The 23,972-nt window shown below is 37.2% G+C and overlaps 3 protein-coding genes across 5 annotated transcripts; 2 read left to right on the top strand and 1 right to left on the bottom strand.

Moving 5' to 3' along the window:
• Positions 1-565: 565 nt before the first annotated feature.
• LOC103704688 (Putative AT-hook DNA-binding family protein) lies at positions 566-8,223 on the top strand. Of its 3 annotated transcripts, none has more exons than XM_089923610.1 (2): positions 566-1,946; positions 6,145-8,223. In XM_089923610.1, exon 1 carries the CDS (start codon positions 960-962, stop codon positions 1,845-1,847), a length of 888 nt encoding a protein of 295 aa, XP_089779736.1. In that variant the 5' UTR covers positions 566-959; the 3' UTR covers positions 1,848-1,946; positions 6,145-8,223. The 3 variants fall into 3 exon arrangements, with proteins under 3 accessions (XP_089779736.1, XP_089779735.1, XP_089779734.1); XM_089923609.1 differs by having other exon boundaries at positions 5,512-8,223; XM_089923608.1 differs by having other exon boundaries at positions 3,211-8,223.
• Positions 6,562-8,069, bottom strand: LOC103704741 (heavy metal-associated isoprenylated plant protein 4). Its single transcript, XM_008788155.5, has 4 exons — positions 7,595-8,069; positions 7,248-7,429; positions 6,957-7,044; positions 6,562-6,881 (listed from the first exon to the last, which is right to left on the bottom strand). The coding sequence occupies exons 1-4, from the start codon at positions 8,067-8,069 to the stop codon at positions 6,562-6,564; spliced, it is 1,065 nt and encodes a 354-aa protein (XP_008786377.3).
• Positions 8,224-14,344: 6,121 nt separating the features above from the next.
• LOC103704687 (AT-hook motif nuclear-localized protein 10-like) lies at positions 14,345-22,777 on the top strand. The gene is made up of 6 exons (XM_008788087.4): positions 14,345-14,713; positions 14,956-15,488; positions 16,194-16,246; positions 19,650-19,781; positions 21,969-22,130; positions 22,217-22,777. The coding sequence occupies exons 2-6, from the start codon at positions 15,056-15,058 to the stop codon at positions 22,508-22,510; spliced, it is 1,074 nt and encodes a 357-aa protein (XP_008786309.2). The 5' UTR covers positions 14,345-14,713; positions 14,956-15,055; the 3' UTR covers positions 22,511-22,777.
• Positions 22,778-23,972: the final 1,195 nt, after the last annotated feature.

The raw sequence follows: 23,972 nt of genomic DNA, 5'->3' as shown, positions 1-23,972 counted from the left end.
TTGACATCCATTGAAATAGGAGCATCGTTGACCTCCAACAAACCCCAAAATACATATGATATATATTAAATAAAGGTACTGCTATGATCCAAGCCCATGTAAGCATCAACAATTAGATATTATCCTTTGGAGAGCCACATAAAAAATTTCTAGATATGAACGGACCAATCAATAAGAAACCTCGAGGTCATTTAGATTGCTCTTCAATGATATTACTTCTTGAGAACTAACAAACGAAAGTGACGCCTTGGATTGATGGAAAGGATCTGTTCAAATGACAATGCTGACAACTAATCAAGAACGGGCACAGAAATTTTTATCCAAGGCTAAAAAAAATGCAAACGAGGCGCTGGCTGGAGCAGTCAAGGGGTGACGAGCCGAGGGGAGGCCGAGCCAATGAGCTGGGCTCCCCGTGCAAGAATAAGTCTTGGGAGGAGTGGGTCCCACCCGCCGCAGCAACCCCCGTCCCACTTGCTTCCACTCTTAATCTAACCCTAGGTCAAACTGCCCTGAGCCCTTGGTTAGCACCAAATAAACCCTAGTTTAGGACATTTAATAAACCCTAAAAGGCATAACCATCAACTCCCCCTTTGCTCCGCTTCCTCCTCTCTCTCTCTCTCTCTTTCTATTATTTTATCCTTTCATCAACTTCTGGGGAACCTCGCACCTCTCTCTTTCTCTCGGCCCCTTCAACCTCTCCCTTTCTCTGCACTCGATCCTCGTTCTTTTTTCTATATTTCCCACTTCCTTCTACAGGCCTGCACCTTTGTTCTCTCTCCCCCCCTCTCCTGTTTCTTTCTTTTTTTTCCTACTCGCCTCGTTCTTCTTTAAATTTTAATAAACATAAAAAAACTCTCAGTTTAAATATGATTTCCCTCGCTTTTCCTACTTTTTTTAATTAAAAAACAGTTCTCCTGTTTTATTTTTTTCTCATATTATTGTTTTTCTTGGATGAGGCTATGGCTGGCTTGGATCTAGGCACCGCCTCCAGATTCGTCCACCAGCTCCACCACCGCCCCGACCTTCACCTCCAGCAGCGCCACAACCCCGACTCCGATGACGACGACAACAGCAACAAGGGCAAGGGAAACGGGCAATTCGCCGGCACTGCAGAGCGCGATGGCTCGTCGTCGGGCCCCCAGGGACTCGAGCTCGTCGCATCAGGCGCCGGGGCGGGCGATGTGGTGGCCCGGCGCCCCCGGGGCCGGCCCCCGGGTTCCAAGAACAAGCCCAAGCCCCCCGTGATCATCACCCGGGAGAGCGCCAACGCCCTCCGGGCCCACATCCTCGAGGTCGGCGGCGGCTACGACGTCTTCGACTGCGTCGCCACGTACGCCCGCCGCCGCCAGCGCGGCATCTGCGTCCTCAGCGGCAGTGGCACCGTCACCAACGTCAGCCTCCGCCAGCCCTCCGCCGCCGGCGCCGTCGTCACTCTCCACGGCCGCTTCGAGATCTTGTCCCTCTCCGGCTCCTTCCTCCCTCCCCCCGCCCCCCCCGGCGCCACCAGCCTCACCATCTTCCTCGCCGGAGGCCAGGGGCAGGTCGTCGGAGGGAACGTTGTCGGTGCCCTCTTCGCCGCCGGCCCGGTGATCGTCATCGCCGCCTCATTCACCAACGTCGCGTACGAGCGGCTCCCGCTTGAGGAGGAAGACCCGCCACTGCAGATGCAGCCACCTGCTCCCCAGGGGTCAGGCGGCGATGGCGGGGGTGGCAGCGCCGGGGGAGGGTTCGCGGACCCCTCCTCCGGGCTTCCCTTCTTCAATTTGCCGCTCAACATGGCCAATTGCCAGTTTCCGGTGGATGGACATGGCTGGGCGGGGGGCGCGGCTGGCCGCCCCCCTTACTGATGCTGGTGTAAGGTAACTGTGAATCAAGAAATTAGCTATTAGAGATTTGAGGTCGAGGGAGATGGCACCGGACATCTGATGGATCTGGCAGCTGCAAAGGTTAGCATGCATATTTGAGGATTTCCATGTACAATTGGCTTTTCCCTTGCTTTGATGTTTTGGTTTCTTGGGCTTCTTGTTTCTACTTCTCCTTCTAGGTTTCATTTCCCTCAGATGATCTTGTTTGTTGTCGTCGTTGTTGTTCATGGAAAATCTCTCTTCATTATAAGTAATGGGTTTGAGGCCACAGGCCTTGGCACTTGTTTGTCCCCATGATCATCACACGTATATATATCCACTATTTCTCCTCCTCCTTCTACCATTATCACCATGCAAATAGATCCACTACTGGAAGTTCTACTTCACTTTTCATATCAACATATTTTCTTTGGTGAACTTCATCTCTACATTTATCTACTTGGTGTGGGTCTCTCCAGTATAGTTTGGAGGGTGATCAAGTGTTATCTAGGCTTTTATTGCTATTAAAAGAATATATAGAAGGATAAAGTATAAGGACTGAAGAAACAAAGCAATAGGGAAATGGGGTTTATTTACAATGTAGAGTTGCTTCAGTGAGACCAAAATAATAAAAATAAGAAGAAGTAGGACATGATGGGCTAGGGTTTCTTCCCTGGGAATTGAGACGGAGACCTTAAATTAATCTCACGTGTGCATGTATTTGATAGAAAGGGCTTTTGCTTTCTTGGAACAAGCTCCTAGGGAATCTTCACCCTCTAGCTCGCTGTGATATGTCTTTGCATCTGAAATCTAAAACGTTGGCTTCCATGAAATATTGGAACAAGCACATTCAAAGATTCCTTTGATTGTGCACTGAAGGCAATGATGTCGAGAAAAAGGAAATGTTGGCTCCTACATTTATAAAATGTTTTATTTTTTGGCTCATTTTTTGTTCATTTCTAAGGGTAGACTAGCAAACCTCTAAATAGAAATTGGATTATCATGTCACCTCTCATTTGCAGCACAAAACAACAAGTGATCATTTGCAAGTTACCTTGTAATAGTAATAACACCAAGCGTGTCATATGGCCGGACTTGCACTAGGTTACAATTGTTCATTTTTGCCTTTATCAATGTTGCATCTTCTCACCCTTCCAATTAATGAGGTTATTCTGATTGTTTTCTTTAAATTTAGCACATATTCTAGGGTTTTATGCTAGATTCTTTTTCTATCATTTTCTGAACATTTGAATCTTCCTATTTTCATTTCTTTTTATCATCAAAATCAAATAATCTTTTAAGGTTTTCAATAGTTGCACATTCATGCAAGCCGCAGGACTGTTTATGTTGGTGATCACCATTTCAGGGGAAAAGGCAATCCGTGCTTTGAGAGGCCTCTATGCTAGTGCTTTGCCGCATGATTTCTTGATAATTGTTTCGAACTAGTTGTACCTCTTCTAAAGTAGCCAGTCATCAGACTCTATCAGCTAATTGGAATATAACTGGAGAAATGTTTATTACAAATATTGAGATTTTCCAAGATATACACACTGTGTCATATTGTTAAGTTGGATTCAGGATCCTAAAGCTATTTGCTGAAGTCCAATAAAAGAGATAGAACGGAGTTCAAAATAATGTGAAAGTCACAAATGTCCCAATATGTCGTAAAACATCTTACCATCTTGCGACATAGTCAAATCTCAATAATGATAACTTGAGCCATGAGAAGCATTGAATGGCAGTCACAAGAAATTGGAGTAGGTTAAGATGTAGAACAAAGAAGTACCCAATATGAGGAATTCTTGAGATAGAATGAAGTTGAAAATAATGTGAATGTCACAATGTCCTGATATGTCGTATAACATCTTACCATCTTGCAACATATTCAAATCTCAATAATGATAACTTGAGCCATGAGAAGCATTGAATGGTAGTCACAAGAAATTGGAGTAGGTTAAGATGTAGAACAAAGAAGTACCACAATATGAGGAATTCTTGGCTTACCACAATATCAGGAATTCTTGGGTTATACACTTTTCTTTTTCCTCGTGGCCCTTTGATTTGATCTTCAGTATTATACTGAAAGTCAACTAGGGACACGAAACAAAAAGAAAAGCAATACTAAACATTTCGAGGAAGTTCTTTTATGAATGTTAGATTGTACAAAAATTATATTCTTGAAAAAAGATTGTACACAATTAACCATGCCAACCTTTTAGACTTCTGAGAAACTACAGAATATAAGATTTGTACCAAGCATTAGTTATCATAGTCTTCTTACTGATGTATTTTCCAGATGAACAATTCTCTGATTTTGAAACAATAACAACAACCAAGATGTTGATATGGATCCTCATTGGTTTGTATGACTTCTTATGTCTTGAAACTTGTAATTTGTAATTTTAATAGTTCTTTCATCACAAAATTGAGATATTTGAGCTCATGCTATGTGTGATATCATTAATGAATATCTGAAGTATTGTTGTTCATTATGATCTGGTTGTTTCTTTTCAACATTTAGTAGTCAGACTTGGATCAATTTGAATTTTAATTCTACTATCTGAGAAAGTACTTTTTTCAATGTTATGAAACATGCCCTTGTCGATGCCTCTAGGATATGCTAACATAAAGAAAGTGTTCATATCATCCAAGCTTTGGTCACATCATGATCACAGAATGAATTCTTCAACACTGGAAGTACGGTAAATATTACAGGTAGAACAGGTTATCTTTAGACAATGTCAACTAAGATAGTTCTGAACGTAGTATAATATTGGTTGATTGTTTATTTTACCTCCATTGTGTATTATATTAATCTTAAATGATATTTGGTTCTCTAGTAGGGAAAACTATGAAGCAAAAAATATTATAGAAACTATGTTCACACGTTCACACATAATCAATGCGTGTGGATAGATATATAAAGATATGGATATAGATAGCCGTCCTTTTTCTCTGAAAGAGATATGGATATATGTAGAGATTCATAGATTTATAGATATGTAGACAAATCATGCTAATAATGAAGAGCAATTCTTGTCTCCATATGATCCTATAGAAAATATAACAATTTGATGGGCTTCATATATAACTAAAACCCAACTGAGTTAACATTATATAAATGTTCTCCTAAAATATTTGTACAAATCATTGCCACCTTTCTCCTAAGTATTAGGATGATTATGGCACTTATAGAAACAATTTCAACGTTCTAATATTTATTAATACAAAATAATCACATGGTTAAAACTACTTACCAAAAGAATGGTAGTCAATGAACTGTATAGAGAAAAGTATAAATCAATTTCATCTTTGAGTAGATATATTGATTCTTTGCACTAAAATATTCTCATGGTAAAATAAGCTCGATGCCCTGCAAACACTTTATATCAATGTAAGTGGATGGACAATAAAAAAAAAGATAAACTGGACAGTTAAATACTTTCTATCGGAACATTCTCAACAAGACACTGTAAGAATGGTATCTTAAGGAATATATCGTTCCATCATGTTTTTTGTTATTTCTGCTTTATCTTGTTAATTGTTCAATTACTATTCCTCAAGAGGTACAACTTTTAACTTATTCCAGTTGATATTCATGTTTCTCCAATAATATATACATACAAGTATTTTGGTATGAGGAGATGATGAGCTTTTATTGAATCAGTTTGCATGGATGTGATGTAGACAAGAGATTGAAGCCAATCTAATTTGTTCCATGTTAGCATAAATTCAGATTAACTTCGTTATGATCAATTTTAAAAGTTCCAAGGTAAGCAATGAAGAAAACACTGCTAGAGTAGCTGGTGTTTACCAAATGAATTTCTAGTTTAACGGATCTAGTCGTATGTTGTAAACTAATCTGTTCTTTTTGATTTTAAGACAAGGTAACCTTTGCGGCATGAAGTCCTTTGAGTATAAACCTTGCACTCACTAAGAAAAGGAAGCAATTCATATCTCTTAATTTTTATTGCAATCTCCTTACTCTGCTGAGTTATCTGGTAATTAATTAAGCATATGACTTGACCTATGTGTTCTTTGAGCAATGGATTTAGTTCCTTTATCCATCTTTTGTGGTGGTAAAAATTCTTTGAAGTCAATTTAATATTGATTAACCGCACATTACGGTTAAACAGTTGCCCATTCAAGTAAATTTATTTCCTTATAGGCGTATGTGCTATTTTTAACAATATTTGCACCCTTATATAAATTGTGATTCTGATGAAGTTAGATAATCTTTATTTTAAGATTATCTACTTATGGTGATTTTTATTATATATTTCTACATTTTTGCTTTTAGGGTTTTCATGTGGAGACTTGATGTTTGGCCAAGATATGCTTTTTTCTGAATTTCTCGCTATCTTTGCAAAAATATAGAGATCCAAAAGAGCAGTATCATCCATGCAAAAAAACAATTACCTTCATGGTTGTCGGCAGTGGGATCAAAGTTGGTGAAAAATTACTACACTTCTTTTGTCCATCATACATCTTATCTAAACATAAAAAAGTTTAAGGAGAATATTTGGTAATGGTGTTAATATTTTGTTTAGAAGGGAGACCATACCATTTCTCAAAATATTTGCATATCTTCATACATATAGATTTTGATCACAAGGCCATCAATCTGTTCATCCCAATTAGTATGAGAATGTCCAACTTTAGTTAAGTGATGCACTGACTGACATAGTATTTCTCCGTTCCACTGCATTCCTAACATCTACATCACAGAACAAGCATTTGGGTTCTCGTCACTAAACCAATCAGGTGCGTGCGTGCAGTGGACAAAGTAAGGGACAACTATATCCTTGCTCTTCACCTCCTCTTTCTCCTTAACCACTTCTACTTTTTCTTTCCCATCCTTCACTTCAACTTTCTTTTTTTCCTCTTCCTTTTCGACCTTCTTCTCGATCTTCTGAGGCACAATCTCTCCATGCTTGTTTGCCTTCTTGCGAATGTACTCGATCAACTTCTTTTCTTCTATGGTGCCAACCACCGTGCAAGTCTGCGCATCTCGATTCATTTTAACAGTGTGAACACCTGTTTCATCAACCACAGAAATTAGATATCTTATAGGAGATTGGAAAGAAACGATATTTTTTCAAAGATCAATACCTTTGAGTTTCAGCAACTTCCTCTGGAGGTCATATTCACAGTTCTTACAGTGCATGTGAACCTTTATGACTGTCGTTTTCACAACCTCCTGGGATGAGTATAAACGTTAACCATGTAAAACTGGCACAGAACTGAGAAAAGAATGGTATTAATGAAGGTAATATATTCGAAAATGTTCAGAAAAGTGTGATACTTATCTTAATTTGATTGAATATTCCATTGAGGTTATATGCAAATCTTGTCCTCAAATTAAAATGAAAAGAAAATAAAGGTTGTATATGGAAGGTTTACCTCTTTCTTCTTCTCTACCTTCTTTTCTGGTGGCTTATCCACTTTTTCCTTCGGCTTGGGTGATATCAGCTCAACTTTCTTCCTGGTCTTCTTTTCGATTCTTTTGTGAATCTTCACTGGGTCGAACACACCCTTCACCGAAACCTTTCCTGTCTCAACTTCGATATCCACCTTATGAATTCCTGATGAATAAGATTCCAAGGTTAGAGTGCCCATCACACCTTTAATTAAGAACTATTATTTTATATAACATTACCACAAAATGACTCAAAACTAAGATGACAATTTAAATAACCATGCAAGAACATAGAAGGTGCAAGATGCCAAGACCAATCATCTAAACTCACCTTGTGTTCTTATGATTGTCTTCTCGACCTGGCGAGCACAATCCTTGCAATGGAGGTGCAGTTTATAAACGGCAGTGATGACTTCCTCGCGCTTCTCCTTCTCTACAACCACTAGTTCTTTCTTCTCACCTGCAACCATTTTAACGAAAACCAAGGGAGAAGAAAACCTACAGGGAAGGGACACCCACTGAGAATGATTATGGCTATGGAAGAATGTCTTGGTCTTTCTATAGACTGGGCATAAGAAAGACGGATGGGATTTCTGTTTATGGTTGTTTTGGGACAGTGGGTTGGTGGGATTCGTTGAGGGTGGTTCACTTGCTGTAGATAAGTTGCGCAATTGGACTGCGATTCTCTGCCGGACAACTTGACCATTTCTTGGGCACTTCCACAAGGGCAGCTTGACACGGTACGTCTTTATACTTTGCAGAGTCCACAACAAGATAAAGAGTTTATATGAGATCATGGTTGTCATTTTACTGGGCCTTGTGGTTTATTCGTTGAATCATTTAATAATTATCAAAATGAACTTACTTGGAACAAGTCACCAAGTGTTACCGTTTTATTCATCCATTTATTGTTTTTGTAAGTAAAAGGACTGGTACTTTAATTTAGATGGTATTAATACCTAACTGAAGCTTGTAGAAGTCATTCTCGTGGTATTCTTTGGCAAAAGAATTGAAGGTTAATTCTTGAATAGGAAATGAATGCATGGTGAGATGCAAGAAAACAAAAGAGAAGGGAACTAAAAAAGCCCAACTGAAGTGCATCGGATTACAGCTCTTTTAACTAAGATGAGTGCTGCGTTTGGAGTCATGGGAGCTAAGGGAAAGCCTAGAGGTGCTGAACATCTTTTAGGTTAAATCTTGATTTCATCCTATCTGGGTATATCTCGTTGGTGGGCGTACTAAATTTGGTACGGCGGTGTGTCTCTAGGAGCTCTACAGCTTAGAAAAAAACTTAAATACGCTTGGTGATCTAATGGAAGACATTGTAACATAACCCTCTAGGGTTATCATTGGTTATCTACGAGCATTTGTGAGCTGAACTACTTGATCATGAGCATATAGCGGTAATGTGCCATTACCAAAGCTCGAATCTTGAACATTTCATAAGACTCAGGTTTTAAAAGAGAGGATAACCAACTAAGCTAACAACATTGTGGTAAGGTTCGAACCCAGGACCTCTCCTCTGATACCATGTTAACAATCACCACTTATCCCAAAAACGTAAATTGATAGGATGAGGTAGATTTATTTATATATTTTATATTTTCTTATATATTGGTTGTATGCCTTTTGTTGTAGAAAAAAGTTCTAGGTTCAAATCTTAAAAGGTGCATCTCCAAGTTTTTGATATCAGTAATTCAATCATTTCTATAAAATCATTGATTGATCTTCTCAATTATTGTTAAAAAGAATTAAAAAAAAAAGCAGACAACATTCTTGTTCAAAAGTTGAGTAAATAATTTTCCACAAAAAGTAAGTCAGCTATTGCATGAAATCCATGAAACTTTATTTTACAAATGGATTGTTTTTCTTTTTCTATATCTATTTTTTAAAATTTTTGCAAGTAGAAAGAATATCGGCAACTAGGAAATTGAATCTTAGGATGGATTAGCGGTTGCTAATGTTATCCTTAAAAGGGTAGATTTTGGTGACAAAAAGGTCATTTCAATTAATTTATTTTGATATTTCAGCCTAACTCCACCAGCTATACCTGAGAAATGGTCTGCAATTTGCTCAAATTATTTCTATTTTATGTCACATAATTTGATAACTTTTGAGAAATATTGTATAACTTGGTATTATATAGAAAAAAATAAATAGCATTGTAGGTCAGAGCCTATTTAATATAATTGACTTTTAATGCAATGCCCAATAAGAACAAGGTTCTCAATTCAACGAGCTTATGAAACTGCCTCATTTTTCACGGGTCAATGAAGATAGTTGACAATAATAACAAGATTCTCAATTATGTTTTTTTTTTGATAGAGAGGTTCTTGATTATTTTGAGGTGCAAAATAATTTGGTTGTACATTCTCATTTTATTTTACCTCTTTTCAAAAATATTGGGTGGCATTCCTAGCTCCCTTCATTTCATAAAAAAAAGGATATCGGCTCGCTACTACTTAGAATCAAATTCCTTTCCTAGAGACTAATTATGTTGGTGGACTAATTAGTAATTAAATCTGATGCAAAAGGACAGGGCAAAAGATAAATTACTAACATCCATTAAAGTAATGAATATATTCTTATATTCTCAAAGGTGAGCTTCACTTGGACTTTAGTTGCTCGCACACAAGGAGAGGCATATACAACAAAATAAATAACTGTTAAAAGGAATGGAAGACACATATATTCTCCCACTTTTGCTTTATAACAAGAGAAATCAAAACCTTCAAGAGATTTCCCTGCTATATTCTCCATGTACATTGAGCTCCACTAGCCCAGCATGCATACAGCAATATTACAAGTTGTTTGGACGAAAACCAACTTATGATAGGGAGAATGAATTAATTAAACCTCGAAATTGGATTTAATAATCCGGAAGATATAATAAGTATATTTGGGGGAACCGCCATATTCAATGATTGATCCTCCATGCGTAGCCAAAAATTTCTTCCTGAATTTGGTAAATTATGGAACAAAATCAAGAATCTATCCTCCCTACTGCATGAAGACTAAAAGTCTCTGTCTCTGAAAATAAACCCTATCTTAAAATCTTCTGTTCTCCTTCTCTTACACTCTATCATGTTGATGTTTGCTGCCTTGTCTCTGAAACTTTGAGGGAAGGCTTGTGTAAGATCTTGATCGAGAGACTTATCATTACATAAAAACTCAAATACTGCCTCCCTGAGGAATTGTCAGCAGCCTCTCTTCTTGCCTCTAGTTCAAGAGTTTCAATCATGCAGCCGGCACAATGATCCAACCTTTGTATATTACTCAAATAGAGCACTGTATCTTTACTTTTTTGGTTGGTTTATGTTGCTGGGTATTATTACCACAAAACTTAAAACAACTCTCTTAGAAGAGCTAAACTCTGGTCGTATATTCTCCTTTTCTACCTCCTTAATAAAATTTTACGTGGCATTCCTGCCTCCCTATAGATCCAAAAAAAAAAGATACTCGTTCATTACTATTTCGCATCAAATTCCTATCCTAGGGACTAATTATGTAGGTGGACTTACCAACAACTAAATCTAACACAAAAGGATAGAGCATAAGATAAATTACCAACATTCATTAAAGTAATGTATATATTCTTATATTCTCAAAGGTGAGTTTCAATTAGGCTTTAGTAGCACAGAAGGAGAGGCACATGCAACAAAATAAATAACTATTAAATGGAATGAAAGACACGCATGCTCTCCCACCTTTGCTTTATAATAAGAGAAATCAAAACCATCCTGAGATTCCCTTGCTATATTCTCCATGTACACTTGAGCTCCACCGGCTCACCCTACATGCGGCAACATTACAAGTTGTTTGGACCAAAACCATCTTATGATAGGGTTAATGAATTAATTAGACCTTCAAATTGGATTTGATAGTTTGGAGGATGTAATAAATTTGGGGGAACTGTCTTATTCAATGTTTGGTCCTCCATGCGCATCCAAAAACTTCTTTCTGTGTAAAATATGGAACAAAATCAAGAATCTCTTCTTCCTATTGCATGAAGTCTCTGTCTCCGAAAGTGAAGTCCATTTATATGTATCTTCTGCTCTCCGCCACTTACACTCTATCATTTGATGTTTGCTTTCTTGTCTCCGAAACCTTAGAGGAAAGATTTGTTTAATATCTTGATAGAGAATCTTATCACTACAGACAAACTCAAATACTACCTCTGTAGGGAATTGCCAGCAGCCTCTTTTCTTGCCTCAGGTTGAAGAGTTTTAATCGTGCAGCTGACAAGATAATCCAACCTCTGCATATTACTCAAACAAAGCATTATATGTTTATTAGTTAGTTCTTGCAGCTAGGTATTGTTGTTACGTAACTTAAACCAGCTCTCTAAGAAGAGATAAACTCTGGCTGTCTATTCTTCTTTTCTGCCTCCTTAATAAAATATATACATATATTTCATCCCTGTTAATGAAATGTGAGGTGGTTAAACCACTGTCTTGGTTATATATAAAAAGAAAAAAAATGGAAGCATCTTCCCCATCATACGGCATCCCAATAATGCGTTTACTTTGTAGATCTACGTGCAACTGATGATCACAGAACTCCTGATATATAAGTTTGTGACAAAGTGGACCCATGCATGCATGAATTTTGGATTAGAACGGTAATAACATGAGACGACAGTACTTTCCCTTTCATTGAAGGAGGTTTTCTATTTGAGTCCTAGATGGTGCATCTAATGATCTGGATATGCAATTACTTTAACTGGATCCTCGCCTCTCTCTTTCTTACGCGCATGAATGCAACCATCTCTGCATGATAGCCGAAAAGTCACAACTGCGATCGTCGCACTTACGTAGTAAATGTATATAATTTTTTTTTCCCATTTTGAGTTTAGAATACAGCCACTGTGAATAGTCCATACTCAGAATTTGAAAGTTCGGTTATTTACTTTCTAGTGGTAGCATAATAAACTACATACATATATGTACCATCAACATTGTTAAACTCTTTAACAATAATTAAATTTTAGCCCAGTTCCCATCTATCTTAGTTCTGAAAAAATAATTAAATTTGTCTTCTTCATAAACTTTTTGTTTATTAAATGATTACTGGTAATTAAAATCCTATCAAACCAAAAGCTTCACTCTTTTCCTCAAAGGTGCTGTTATCCCTCTCTCTCTCTCTCTCTCTCTCTGTGAAAAAAAAAACATTGGTCCCTGCATTTCGTTTGAATGAGAAGATCCAACTTCATTCCAGTAAATGAAAATGATTCTAGAAGACCTGGAACAAGGTTCCCCTACATAGGATTGGAGTTTTCTTCCTCAAAGGTCCGTGCTGTTTTGCCGCGGGTGCAGCTTTGGAATAAGATCCCTCTTTAAAAATGTTTGGCGTTGAGAAGCCGGCTTGGATCTTGCAGTTCAATAAAAGAATAGTGTGGTGTGGTCGAGGCACGGTCGGCAGCTTTTTGAGCTTTGCTGTTCAAGTCCCTCTAGTTATTATCTTTGTGCTGTTTGGTATTTGAACATCACCTAACCAGCTCTGTCACTGTGTTGGATTGAGATTGTCCGAGTGACCTAAATAAAGAAGAAAGAATTTATTTCTTGAAACATTAATTCGAGTTTGCAGGTTTCTTGAAACAAAATAAGAATCGAAGAAATAGAACATAACCAAATTTTCAACAATATAGAAATAACAAATAGAAATATTGTTATGTAGAAAGTTAAATATTCATTGAACTAGGAAAACCAATCAACTAAAATAGCAAATGACTAAGTATATTTCTTGTAGCATTTTACATGATTAATTTTTATCATGATTGATCAATATACTTTCTTCTCCATTATCATCACAATCATTGTATTCATCATAATCATCAAGAGTTACATGTAAATAGGTTCGGTTTAGGACGGTTATTGCTATTATCTACACTTGCCTCGATTCCATTGTGGGTTTTAGAATAAAGATTTACCTATGCTACCGACTCTAAATATGTCGAGTAAAATTCAATAGGGTGGAGCAAATTGCCACCCCTAACAATATATTTGATTACAAATTGTTCATGTTGCTTATAAAAAATAAAATATTTATTTTAATATATGTTCATGATTATATTTCTCTCCCCTCTTGGTTCCTAGCATGCATTTGAGAGAAAAAGAAACAAAGCACTTGGCAAACATGCACAAACCCATAAAGAAATCATGCAATTTATGCATAATAAAATAAACTAAAAAAAAACTATATTAACCATTTGCTCCGCGTGCTTTTCTTTTCCTCTACAGTCTACACCAAGGCTTCATTCTTTGACCTAATAAATATTTGACAATGAAAACACTCCTCATTCAACAAACGCTAATTATATTAGCCCATTTTTGTAACATATGAATCAAGAAATTCATCAAAGTCGCTTTCATTGGTATCATTGTGAGGAATGGAACACAATGGTTTTCTATAAGTTTGAATATTTTTCTTCCAAGGATAATAATGTAAAATATTAAAAACCTTATATCCTTTAAGTTATCAGTTCGTCAAAGCAATTTCATTTCTTGTATATACATAATTAATCTTTCTTTGGTAGAAGATGTACATGACGAGTCCGAATAAATTGTAGTATAACAAAAACTCCAACATATGTAGAACTTACACAACATAATGCCGATGAGGTTTATTAAACATGAGGTCCACCCCTCTCTTATCATTTGAGATCAAACCCATCAATCCTACCTCTCATCTAAATCATCTAATTTATAAAAAAAAAGAATTAATTTTCTGCTCTGGCTTTTGTTTTTTCTCCTAAAAAGGAAATAGAACTTGGTATTGTTCAGAATAATGCACAATACACAAAATCAATAAGGTGTTATTGCAAATAAAAATTTGTATTCGTGTATGTATTGGCGACCACAAAATTAGTCAGGTTATGGCGGCGTTACACAGAGAGGAGAAGAGAGGCGGGACCACAAACTCTCTCTCCACGTGTCACGTGACTCGGAAAATTTTAAGAAATCCTGGCCATCAATTTGAACTTGGAATGGGAGGGAAAGCGCGACACGAAATCCCCCTTTCGGTGCAGCCGATCGGGCGGGGAGCTTGCCAAGATAAGTAAATTATTAGATATAATAATAATATATATAAAGTTATTTTGGACTGTGGAAAGCTGGCAAAGTTCTAATAAAAAAATATGCAACAATAAAAAAAGCCTGATATTAACGGAAAACAATACCAAATTAAGTCATAAATCCACGCGAAGGAGATCGAGATCTCGGTCTCGATAATTTTTTAAATTTTTGTTCCTTCTCTACTGAGGATATTTATTTCTATTGCCCGTCGTTTTGCCCCTTTCTTCTGGGCGGGGCGGCGAGGGTTTGGTGGCCAAGAAGAGGTGGAAGAGTTAGGGTTTCCTTTTGTTCCTCGGCTCGGAGGACGATTTATCGTTAAATCTATAAAACCCTAGGGCGTCGTCCCCTTCCGGCTCAGTCGATCGATCTATTTCGAGGCAATATCCTATTCTCACTTTTCCATTCCGCTGTTTGTTATCATTCTTTTTTTTTTTTTTGATTTCATGGAAAGAGTTTTTTCCCTTTAAATTTGGGTTTAGGAAAGTATTATATATGCAGTGGGGAACTGGAGAAGATTTAGCGGAGATGTAATGCTGATGCGTTTTTCAATTAATTTCCTTTTTCTGCATGGAATTTACCTTTTTTTGCTGAAAATTTTGTGTAATTTTTTTTCTTGAAGGCGTCTTTCGGAGATGCAGGAGTGATTCAAAGAGGGGAGGAAAGACTTGGTGGAAGTCCGACGAAAAGAAGTATAGAATAGGTAGTTAGGGTTTGGAAGAATGGATGATAGAGATTCTTTGAGACTGGACTCGTCCTCGCCTCCGGGGATGATGGTGGGTGGCAATTGCTATGGAGCTGGAGCACTGAATAATTCCATGGTAGTTCCAAATTCAGCAGGAATGATGCACGGAATGCGGTTATCCTTCAATCCTATGAGTTCTTCTATATCGAAGCCAATGGATTCACCTGGCTCTTTGTATCATGGTGATGGTATGTCTGGCATTAGACCAAGTGGTGTACTTAACATGGGTGAGCCGATGAAGAAGAAGAGAGGAAGGCCAAGAAAATATGGACCTGATGGTAGCATGGCTTTGGCTTTAATTCCTAGACCTTGTGCTTCGGGGTATTCTAATAGTCCAATGTCAGAGCCGGCAAATAAGCGGCGAGGCCGCCCTCCGGGATCGGGAAAGAAGCAACAACTTGATGCCTTGGGTAATTATTATGCTACTTCATTTTGCCCATGTAAAGTATATTTATGCATGATATGCTATTCATATATGAAACCAACTGCTACAATAATATGTGTTGCTTAAACTCTAAGTTGCTGATTTTACAACATACCTTACATTGGTTCTCATGTAAGTTCTATTTTTGCATGTGGTGTTGTGCATAACTATTTGAGTGTTGAAATCATGAGCTATTATGAGTATCTTTTGCATAGGCATCTGGATGCATTCCTGCACTGTTAATTCCTACAAATCTAAAGCAAGATTTTTTTGCTTTGAGTTAATTGTATCTTCAAACTTAAATTTCTGTGTTTAGAGATCTAGTAAATATGTTATATCTATCATATCTCCAATTCTTTTCTATTTTACTTTTTCTTGGTGATCTTTTGTAATCAATGGCATATGGGTTGTCCTTTCTTATAGTCTGCATAATTCTTTCTCAAACTACTCAAAATTTTATTTTTGGGATATGGCTCGGGAAAAAAGGCAAGCAATATATATCTCGACCATAACTCTATTATAGCTAGCATTTTACCACGGGTCTTATGGGCCTAACTCTTCTTTTCGTTTACATCGTTTTTTGTCAAACTTTCAGTCACTAATGTCTTGATGTTTCTAATTCTTTTGTGTAAAATTAAATTTTTAAATCTTGGTCTAAATTAACTAATATTACTATTCTTTGTAATTTCAGGATCTTCAGGGATTGCTTTTACTCCACATGTTATCACTGTTAAAGCTGGAGAGGCAAGTACATAAAAACTGATGCCAATTTATCTCTTTATGCAATTAAGCTCTCATTGTAGTATATCAAGCTGATCACAGAGAGAGAGAGAGAGAGGGCTTACATTTATGTCTTTTGCCATACCATGTTCCCATCAATTTCAGTATATTCTATTAATTTTGTTACTTTTTTGTTTTCATGCCCATCATGTTGATGTTTTGTATCCTCTATTCATAGATGAAAAGGAAATACATAGTTTGCTGTTTGATGGATGGTTTTTGAATTTTGTCCTAATCTCTTATCTGAAGATGGGGTCAGCTGCAGAGTTTTATATGAAATGCCAAATATATTCCATATAAGAATTGTTTATATAAACATTTTGCTGTTTTTTTCGTTTCCTTGAATGTGATGAAGTGTATTCTCTAGACTAAGCTTAAATTTTGGAAGTTCATAAAGATTTGTAAGCATTCCGATATTAAGTTTAAGAAAGATTTAGATGCAAAGTAATGTTTTGACATATTTTGACTATCCCAGAGCTCAAAACTCATTAACATTTTATTGTCATGTAGAGATGGTGATTAGATAATCTAATGATATATTACACTCTAAGCTTTATTTCTTAAACATTTTATTTTTATGATTTTCCTAAATTATGTAAACGTTTTAAGAAGATGTCTAATTTGTTTTTTCTGACTTATTTTATTTTTCTTTATTTTTTATGTAGCTTTATTTTAGATCATTTGAATTTCTTTATAATTTTCCATTTAAAAGGCCAAAACAGCCAAAATGATTGAAATTAAAAGTCATTAGGTCCGACTGAAATCACAACTGAAACTTTAGCTTTTAAGCCTTGTTTCTAGTGGATAAATTCAAAGTTTCAAGGATGTAATTTGAATTGCTAAAGTCTTTGTTTTACATGTTGGTAGATTGCACCTCTTTGTTCACCATCAAGAATGGAAACACCTATATATGCCATGACCGTATGTGTTTTAGATACTGCTATTGGGTTCCAGCTAAAAAGTGAAGCTACATCTAGTCAATTAGAATCTTAAAAATTGTTATTTTGTAATTTGCAAGAAGAAACTGTACGTTGGCTTTTGATTTAGGGCGAGGAGGGAGGATTTGAAAGGAGGAATCGATGCCACTCCTGACAAAAGGCTCTTTTGAGGACCTGACAATTATGTTCTGTTTGTATTTGTTTTCTAAAGTCCAACATAAGAATGACCAGTTCTCAGCCAGCTGAATTTTAGTTACAAGATGGCTTTTGTAAAGCTTCTTAGTATGAATATTGAACTGTCAAGCTTCAAAGCCATAGTTTGTTTCTATTCTAGCTACCTCATGGTGGATTAAATCAAGCCTTTGAATCTATCATGCTAACAATTTGATCTAAATTGTCCAAGTTATTGCTGCAAGCCTAGGTCCCAAGATCTACGCAACAAAGTGATGAATTTCTTCCATCTATGGTATGTTTATCCAATAGCCAAGGTGAGGTCTTAAGGATAATGGTATTTAATGATTGTAATGTTTATAGTGTCTGACCCTTTTAAAGTGTCCAACCTTTATCCTTGTTTCCTTGTTTTTTCCCCTCTTATTCACCAAAATACCACCCTTCTATCTAATTCAAGTTGTTGATCCAAGATCTTAACCTGTAATGACCTATGATGGTATAATCTAGTGATCCTCTCTCTCTCTGCGCGCGCGTGTGCTCGCCTCCATATTATTTGCCATGAACTACGGTTCTTGAGCAATGACAACCTGTGATGCCAATGAGTCCCAAGCCCTCACCTATCATAAGGTGCTTGCTTCAACTATCCATCAAACTAGACTGCGGAGTCATCATGCTCATAGTTCCTCCATTTGCAGAAAAAAATCATGAAGATGAGTTATATTCATTGAGTTATCTCTATGCATTAGGTTATGTTCTGGTGGGCTTGACAGGGTGGGTTAAACGCCCCCTGATTCTGCTATTTCTCTCTCTGAATCCGGCAATGTGTTTGTGAGTTAAGCCAGTCATGTCATAGGGTTCACCCACGAGCAGGTTGAGTCAGATTCGATTGAAGTTGTACTCACCAGCATAGGAGTTTGAACCATCTCGAACCTGACTTGTTGAAGCTATCTATAGCACTTCTTTCTTGGCAAACTCTGAGGCTGTAGCAGTTTGAGGAATCTTAGAAGTCAACCTACCTTAGTGGTCGTGGTAAGTGAAATTAAGGGTCCAGTTACTAACCTGCCGATAGAAGATTAGCAAGATCTGTTTTGTTAGATTGCTCTTGAAGTGGAACATGATTTGTTGATTCTGCATGTAAAGTAGGGTTATAGATGCTATATTGTGGAAGGTAAGAAAACGGGTAGCACCAGAAACAGAAGTAAAGCATGGTGGACTAGTCATCACATCATGTGGTTATCCCCATGATTAATATCTACAAATTCTTGCTATATGAATATATGAATATTATGATCAAAATGAAGGTGTCTCAATACCTATGCCACTAGGTCGAATTGGAATATTTGTATGTCTGGATGTAGTGACAGACACACCCTCGTTATTTCTTTTTGATGGTCTGCAGCTTTTATACTGAGGCTGGACCTTCCCAAACCAGTCTGAAAATACAATTTGTCAAAGGCATTCTAGACTGCACCAATATATAAAACAATTCTTTGATTTGGTTATTTTAGAGAATCGGGGTCTTTTGTTGGCTGATTTCATGTAAGTCCATTCTCTAATCTGAAATTGACTCTCTCTCTTTTCATCCTTATTACCATATACTATTTTGCTAGCTTTGAAATTTCATCTTTTGTTGTACATGCTTCCATGATAGTGTCATCAGATTGTCCCAACTTTGCCATCTTACTTGTTTTGGTAAATTTGATTGGTGTAATTCAGCCACTCTATGCATTAAAACCTTAATGAACCTGCTATCTTGTCAATCTCAGTTCGCCACTAATAGCTTGTGTCACAAAATTACTTGCTTTGCATGGTGTTAGCCTCACCATAATTTCCTTCACCATGATGCAACTTGTTGAGATCACTTCCATTAGAATATAACTTTTCAAATCTTGTAAAGCATGAGGCCTTTCCTATCCAAAGATCTTTATTCAGCCTACTCAAAAGTCAGACAATATACTGAAAATATTGCCAGTCACTATTTAATTATCCTTTCATATATCATATTTTTTTTGTTTCTCTAGTTGTCAGCATACCATAGATATGTTGTGGGTTTCAATAAATGTTTCTTGATACCTATACCATTTTCCTTGATTATGTGAGGTGTCTGAAACACTGTTTTATCATACAATGCATTCATTTTTCTCTAATGTTAAATCCATCCCATCTGTAAAAGTCCTCTCTGAAATTCTTAGAATACACATTTGTTTGCTTAAAGATAAGTATACATTCATAGAGATGTCTTTGCTTTGTCTTGGCAGGATGTGGCTTCGAAAATCATGGCCTTCTCACAACAAGGTCCTCGAACAGTCTGTATACTTTCAGCAAATGGTGCCATCTGTAATGTCACACTTCGTCAGCCAGCAACCTCTGGTGGAACAGTGACATATGAGGTTTGAATACAGGAATAAGCTTTGATTAATATCATTACTATCATAGATTAGCAGCAACACATACAATAACCATTTTCTGCTATGTAATTTATACTTGCCTATTCCCATACAGATATACTTATATGCCTTTTCTAGATTTAATCTTGTGAATCAATCGAATCTCTTAGATATTTTTTTAAGATAGCACTGCTATTGATTTGCAGGTCTAAATCAGTTTTAAATATTAATTGTGCAGCAATGGAGAAATATGAAAGTTTTTCATGTCTGTGCATATGTTTATTGTGGAACAATACTCAGTTCTACAACAAGTCCCGTAAACTCTATTATTATTTGATGATGCTCATTGAAAACTAGTAGCATTCAAACTCAAAGGTGCAGCTACTCATGCATCCTTCTTCTAATTTGACCTAGCTAATTTTTCCATCAATTTATTGATGCATTGAGGAATATAAGCAAAACTAGTAATTTAACCTGAAAACTATTTTCTGTTCAAGATGCGATTAATCTTTGCGAACCTTTTATTTCATCTGGATGATGAGGAAAGATGATTTCTTTTTTGTTGCTTTGCCTGAACAATAATAGTTGACTATAAAGAATGTCCAGGTTTTTCTAGGTTGTAGTTTGGAAAATTCATTTCTGAGTGCTCATAAAATGATGGTTCCTCATGATAAAGATTCGCACAACTCGCGGTTACAGATTATCTGGGTTTAACATTGAAAAATTTCCAGATTTAAACCACATAATTGTCTTAACAATTGTGGGAGGATTGGGTTTGGACAGTAAACTAAATATAATGGGTGAAGGGGATAAAGTTGTGAGGGGGAGCTATGTTCTGGAGTTCGACTATAGAAGGCAGGGAGTAGCACTAGTATATATCAGGGACAAATGCCACAGAAGGAGAAGCAGCTGCTCTCGAATGCCCTCTTGCTGTTCTCGAATAAGTTGTTTTCGACGAAATATAATGGGTGAAGGTGATGAAGTTGTGAGGGGGAGCTATGTTCTGGAGTTCGACTATAGAATGAATTCTGAATTGTTTCATAAGCTATTTGGTGCCAACTCTACTATACTGCTAAGATGAGTAATTATTGTACAGATGAGGAAGGCACTTGGTGTAAATTCGATGTAAGATTTATACAGATTATGATTGATTGATTTCTATGTGATTTAGAGCAACTGCTAAACATGTTCACAAGTAAAAGACTAAAGTGCTCCAATCACATGGCTAGAAATGTAAGTAAACTCTGCTACTATCCGGTAAACTCGAGTACTATTATGTTATTGAACATCTCTCTTGGCAAGAAATGTAAGTAAACTCCATTACTATCCTGTTATTGAGCATAAATACATAAGCATATGGTCCCTTCAAGGTAGAGATTGCAACTTCAACTTGTCTTACAAAAATTTATGAAAAAAACAACTGCATGAAGTAAAGTAGAGAAGGAAAAATCAGGAAAGTTGTGCTAGATCAACAGGATTCTAATGGGCCGAAGAAAGAAAGGAGGAAAGATACCAAGTAGGCGTCGAAAGGTCTCTTCTAGAGGCATTTCTATCTTCTTCCCATAGGCAGAAAAAACAAATGATGCCAAAAGGCTATTTTGCCCTTTCACCTGTAGACCAGTTTGGCAGCTACTTTATAATCATAGATCACAAAAGGCTAAACAATGAGATTATATAACTTGGTAACCAACTATAACCAAAAAAAAAAGAAAGAATAGAAGAGATAAGGTCTTATTCAAATGTCAATTCAACATATTAGATCACTGGTCGCACTCTGCTCAGGTTTGAGAGTTCCTAACGAAGCAGCTGATCATCTTGCCATTGTTTTTTATTAGGGTTGTTAGTATCCTTGGATGCTCCTATTATCTCTGTCCCATAAGGATTTAGCTGATGCCCCTATTCTTTTTCCCATCTCTTAGACCACGAACCTCAGCCATATACCACCAATAGTAGCAGGAGGTGTCATCAGATTTGCATGAGTGGTTTCAGTAGTATTTCTTTGTTCATAAATCACCGTATAATTAATTTCTGGGCACATTAATTGCTCTGTGGTTGTGGTCTATTGAAGGGTTAGTAATACCGGACGGTTTAAAACAGAAACTGTTTGTACACTTTTTTGTGCATATATATTGCTCTTTATCTAAGTTTACACCATGTCTATTATAGCACTTGAGAGCGATGTTGATGCAGGGCCGCTTTGAGATCATCTCTCTCTCAGGCTCATTTCTCCTTACAGAGGATGGCGGCACTCGTAGCAGAACTGGTGGTTTGAGCGTGGCATTGGCAGGATCTGATGGCCGTGTTCTTGGGGGTGGTGTGGCTGGAATGTTGATGGCAGCTACACCTGTGCAGGTCCATATCTAGTTACTGTTCTTGCATTCACATCATCTGTCTCAGATGCAAATTTTGAAGAAGTCCAATTTTCCATGCATGCTCAGGTTGTCATGGGCAGTTTCATTGCAGAAGGGAAAAAACCAAAGCCAGAGCCATTGAAACGTGAACCCTCATCAGCCCCACCTCAAATGGCAGGCTTTGGGCCTGCTTTGGCAGGGAGCTCACCCTCTGAAGGGACATCGAGTGAATCGCCTGATGACCCTGGCAGCCCCATCGATCAGAGTGGCACCTGCAACAATTCAAGCCAGCACATTCAGTCTGCGTATGCATCTGTTGGTTGGCCACATTCTGCAAATCAGAACAGGCATGATTCTGACATGAAAATGATGCCCAACTAACAAACTTCAGTTTGGAAGTCTTGCTTGCTTGAAGGAGGATAGTGTATTTCTTAGTAGCCTTCAGAAGTTGCTTCCTTCAGAGAGAATATTAGGAAACAGACCTTTTCCCGTTCTCTAACTTTATGCGGCTGATGCTGGCAAGTTTTTAGTAGAAATTTTCTATTGAAAGCTGAAATCATGGCTTCTAAGGCCATCTTTGTAGTTCAAAAATATTTGACTTGTTTTTACTTCTGCAATATTAATAGATGCAGCATTTGGTTGTGACGATTCTTTTTATCTAAAGCACTTCTTGTGTTTCCATCTCTTGGGCAATATAGACTCAATAGAAGTATTCTTTTTATTTAAGAACATATCCATAAAGAATGCATCACAAGTGGATGCATAGATCTTGCCCATGCCTCACCTTATGAATTGCTATCAAAGGATCGTATTCTCTGTTCATGATTTTATTTGCTTATCCAAATTGTAAGCCACATTCGTAGGGTCATCCTCGAAAATTAAACTGTCCAGGTTGTTGTGTGAAAGCACTAGCAATACCTCTCTTTTAAATTCAATTTACGTTGTAGCATAGACAATGATCTGTGATATTTGCTTCCCTGACTTCTGGTCACTATATGAAGCAGCGGAGTTATTTTAGTGATATGTAATCCGAGATATAGCATAGCTTCCGCAAACTATTACATTCAAGTGCTCGTGAAGCAACAGGATTAGGTGAAGTGTGATAAGCATAAACATAAGGATTCAGCCAATCCTGCTCATGATTAGGCGAATGACTGGTTTTGTTCTCTATCCAATCAAAGAAGAGCGAGAGAAGAAAGTTGGGTAGGATCCCCCTCTCTTATTCTCCTCTTTTAATTGGACTTTGTTCTTAATTTTTCTCTGTAGAAGCAAATTGGTAAGAGAGAGAGACTGAGAGCGAGGAAAATTTATAGGTCCACCTTGTTGTCTACCCAATGGGGAGGGAGGGCTTGAACTTCCTCTCTCACTCCCCCTTCTCATTCTCATTCTCATCTTTTAATGGAACGCGTTCTATTTATATTTTCAAACTTTGACTTACAAGCATGAATTTCTCATAAATTACAGATGAGAAGGGATTGTATTTTACAGATGAAAGAACTATACTCGAAAAACTCAACTGCATGCTCTTTCAAATCATAGTTGATAAAACACAACATCCATCAAATATTCCGTTATGGACAGATCAAGTGCATCGGTTGCAGTTCTATTAACTAAGAAACCATTTGTTTTTTACTCTCTTACCATTATCCGCTGGGAGCACAACAACCGACGGTGCATATTATCATATAGAAACAAGCAAAATGTAGCAATTCGTATTATCTGAAAGTGCCGCTAATGTGCAGGCAATAGAGCAGGATAGGGCACAGGCAGGCGTAGCGAATCACGTAAAGTTGCCCCTACCTGCCAGCAAAAGGGACTATTCAAAAAGGACTCAAGAAACAGT

This window comes from Phoenix dactylifera, chromosome 6 (assembly GCF_051530095.1).
Source record: "Phoenix dactylifera cultivar Ajwa chromosome 6, Ajwa_hap1_PhDact_Kaust_v1.1, whole genome shotgun sequence".
NCBI lineage: Eukaryota > Viridiplantae > Streptophyta > Magnoliopsida > Arecales > Arecaceae > Phoenix > Phoenix dactylifera.
This window is presented reverse-complemented; position numbering and strand designations above follow the sequence as displayed.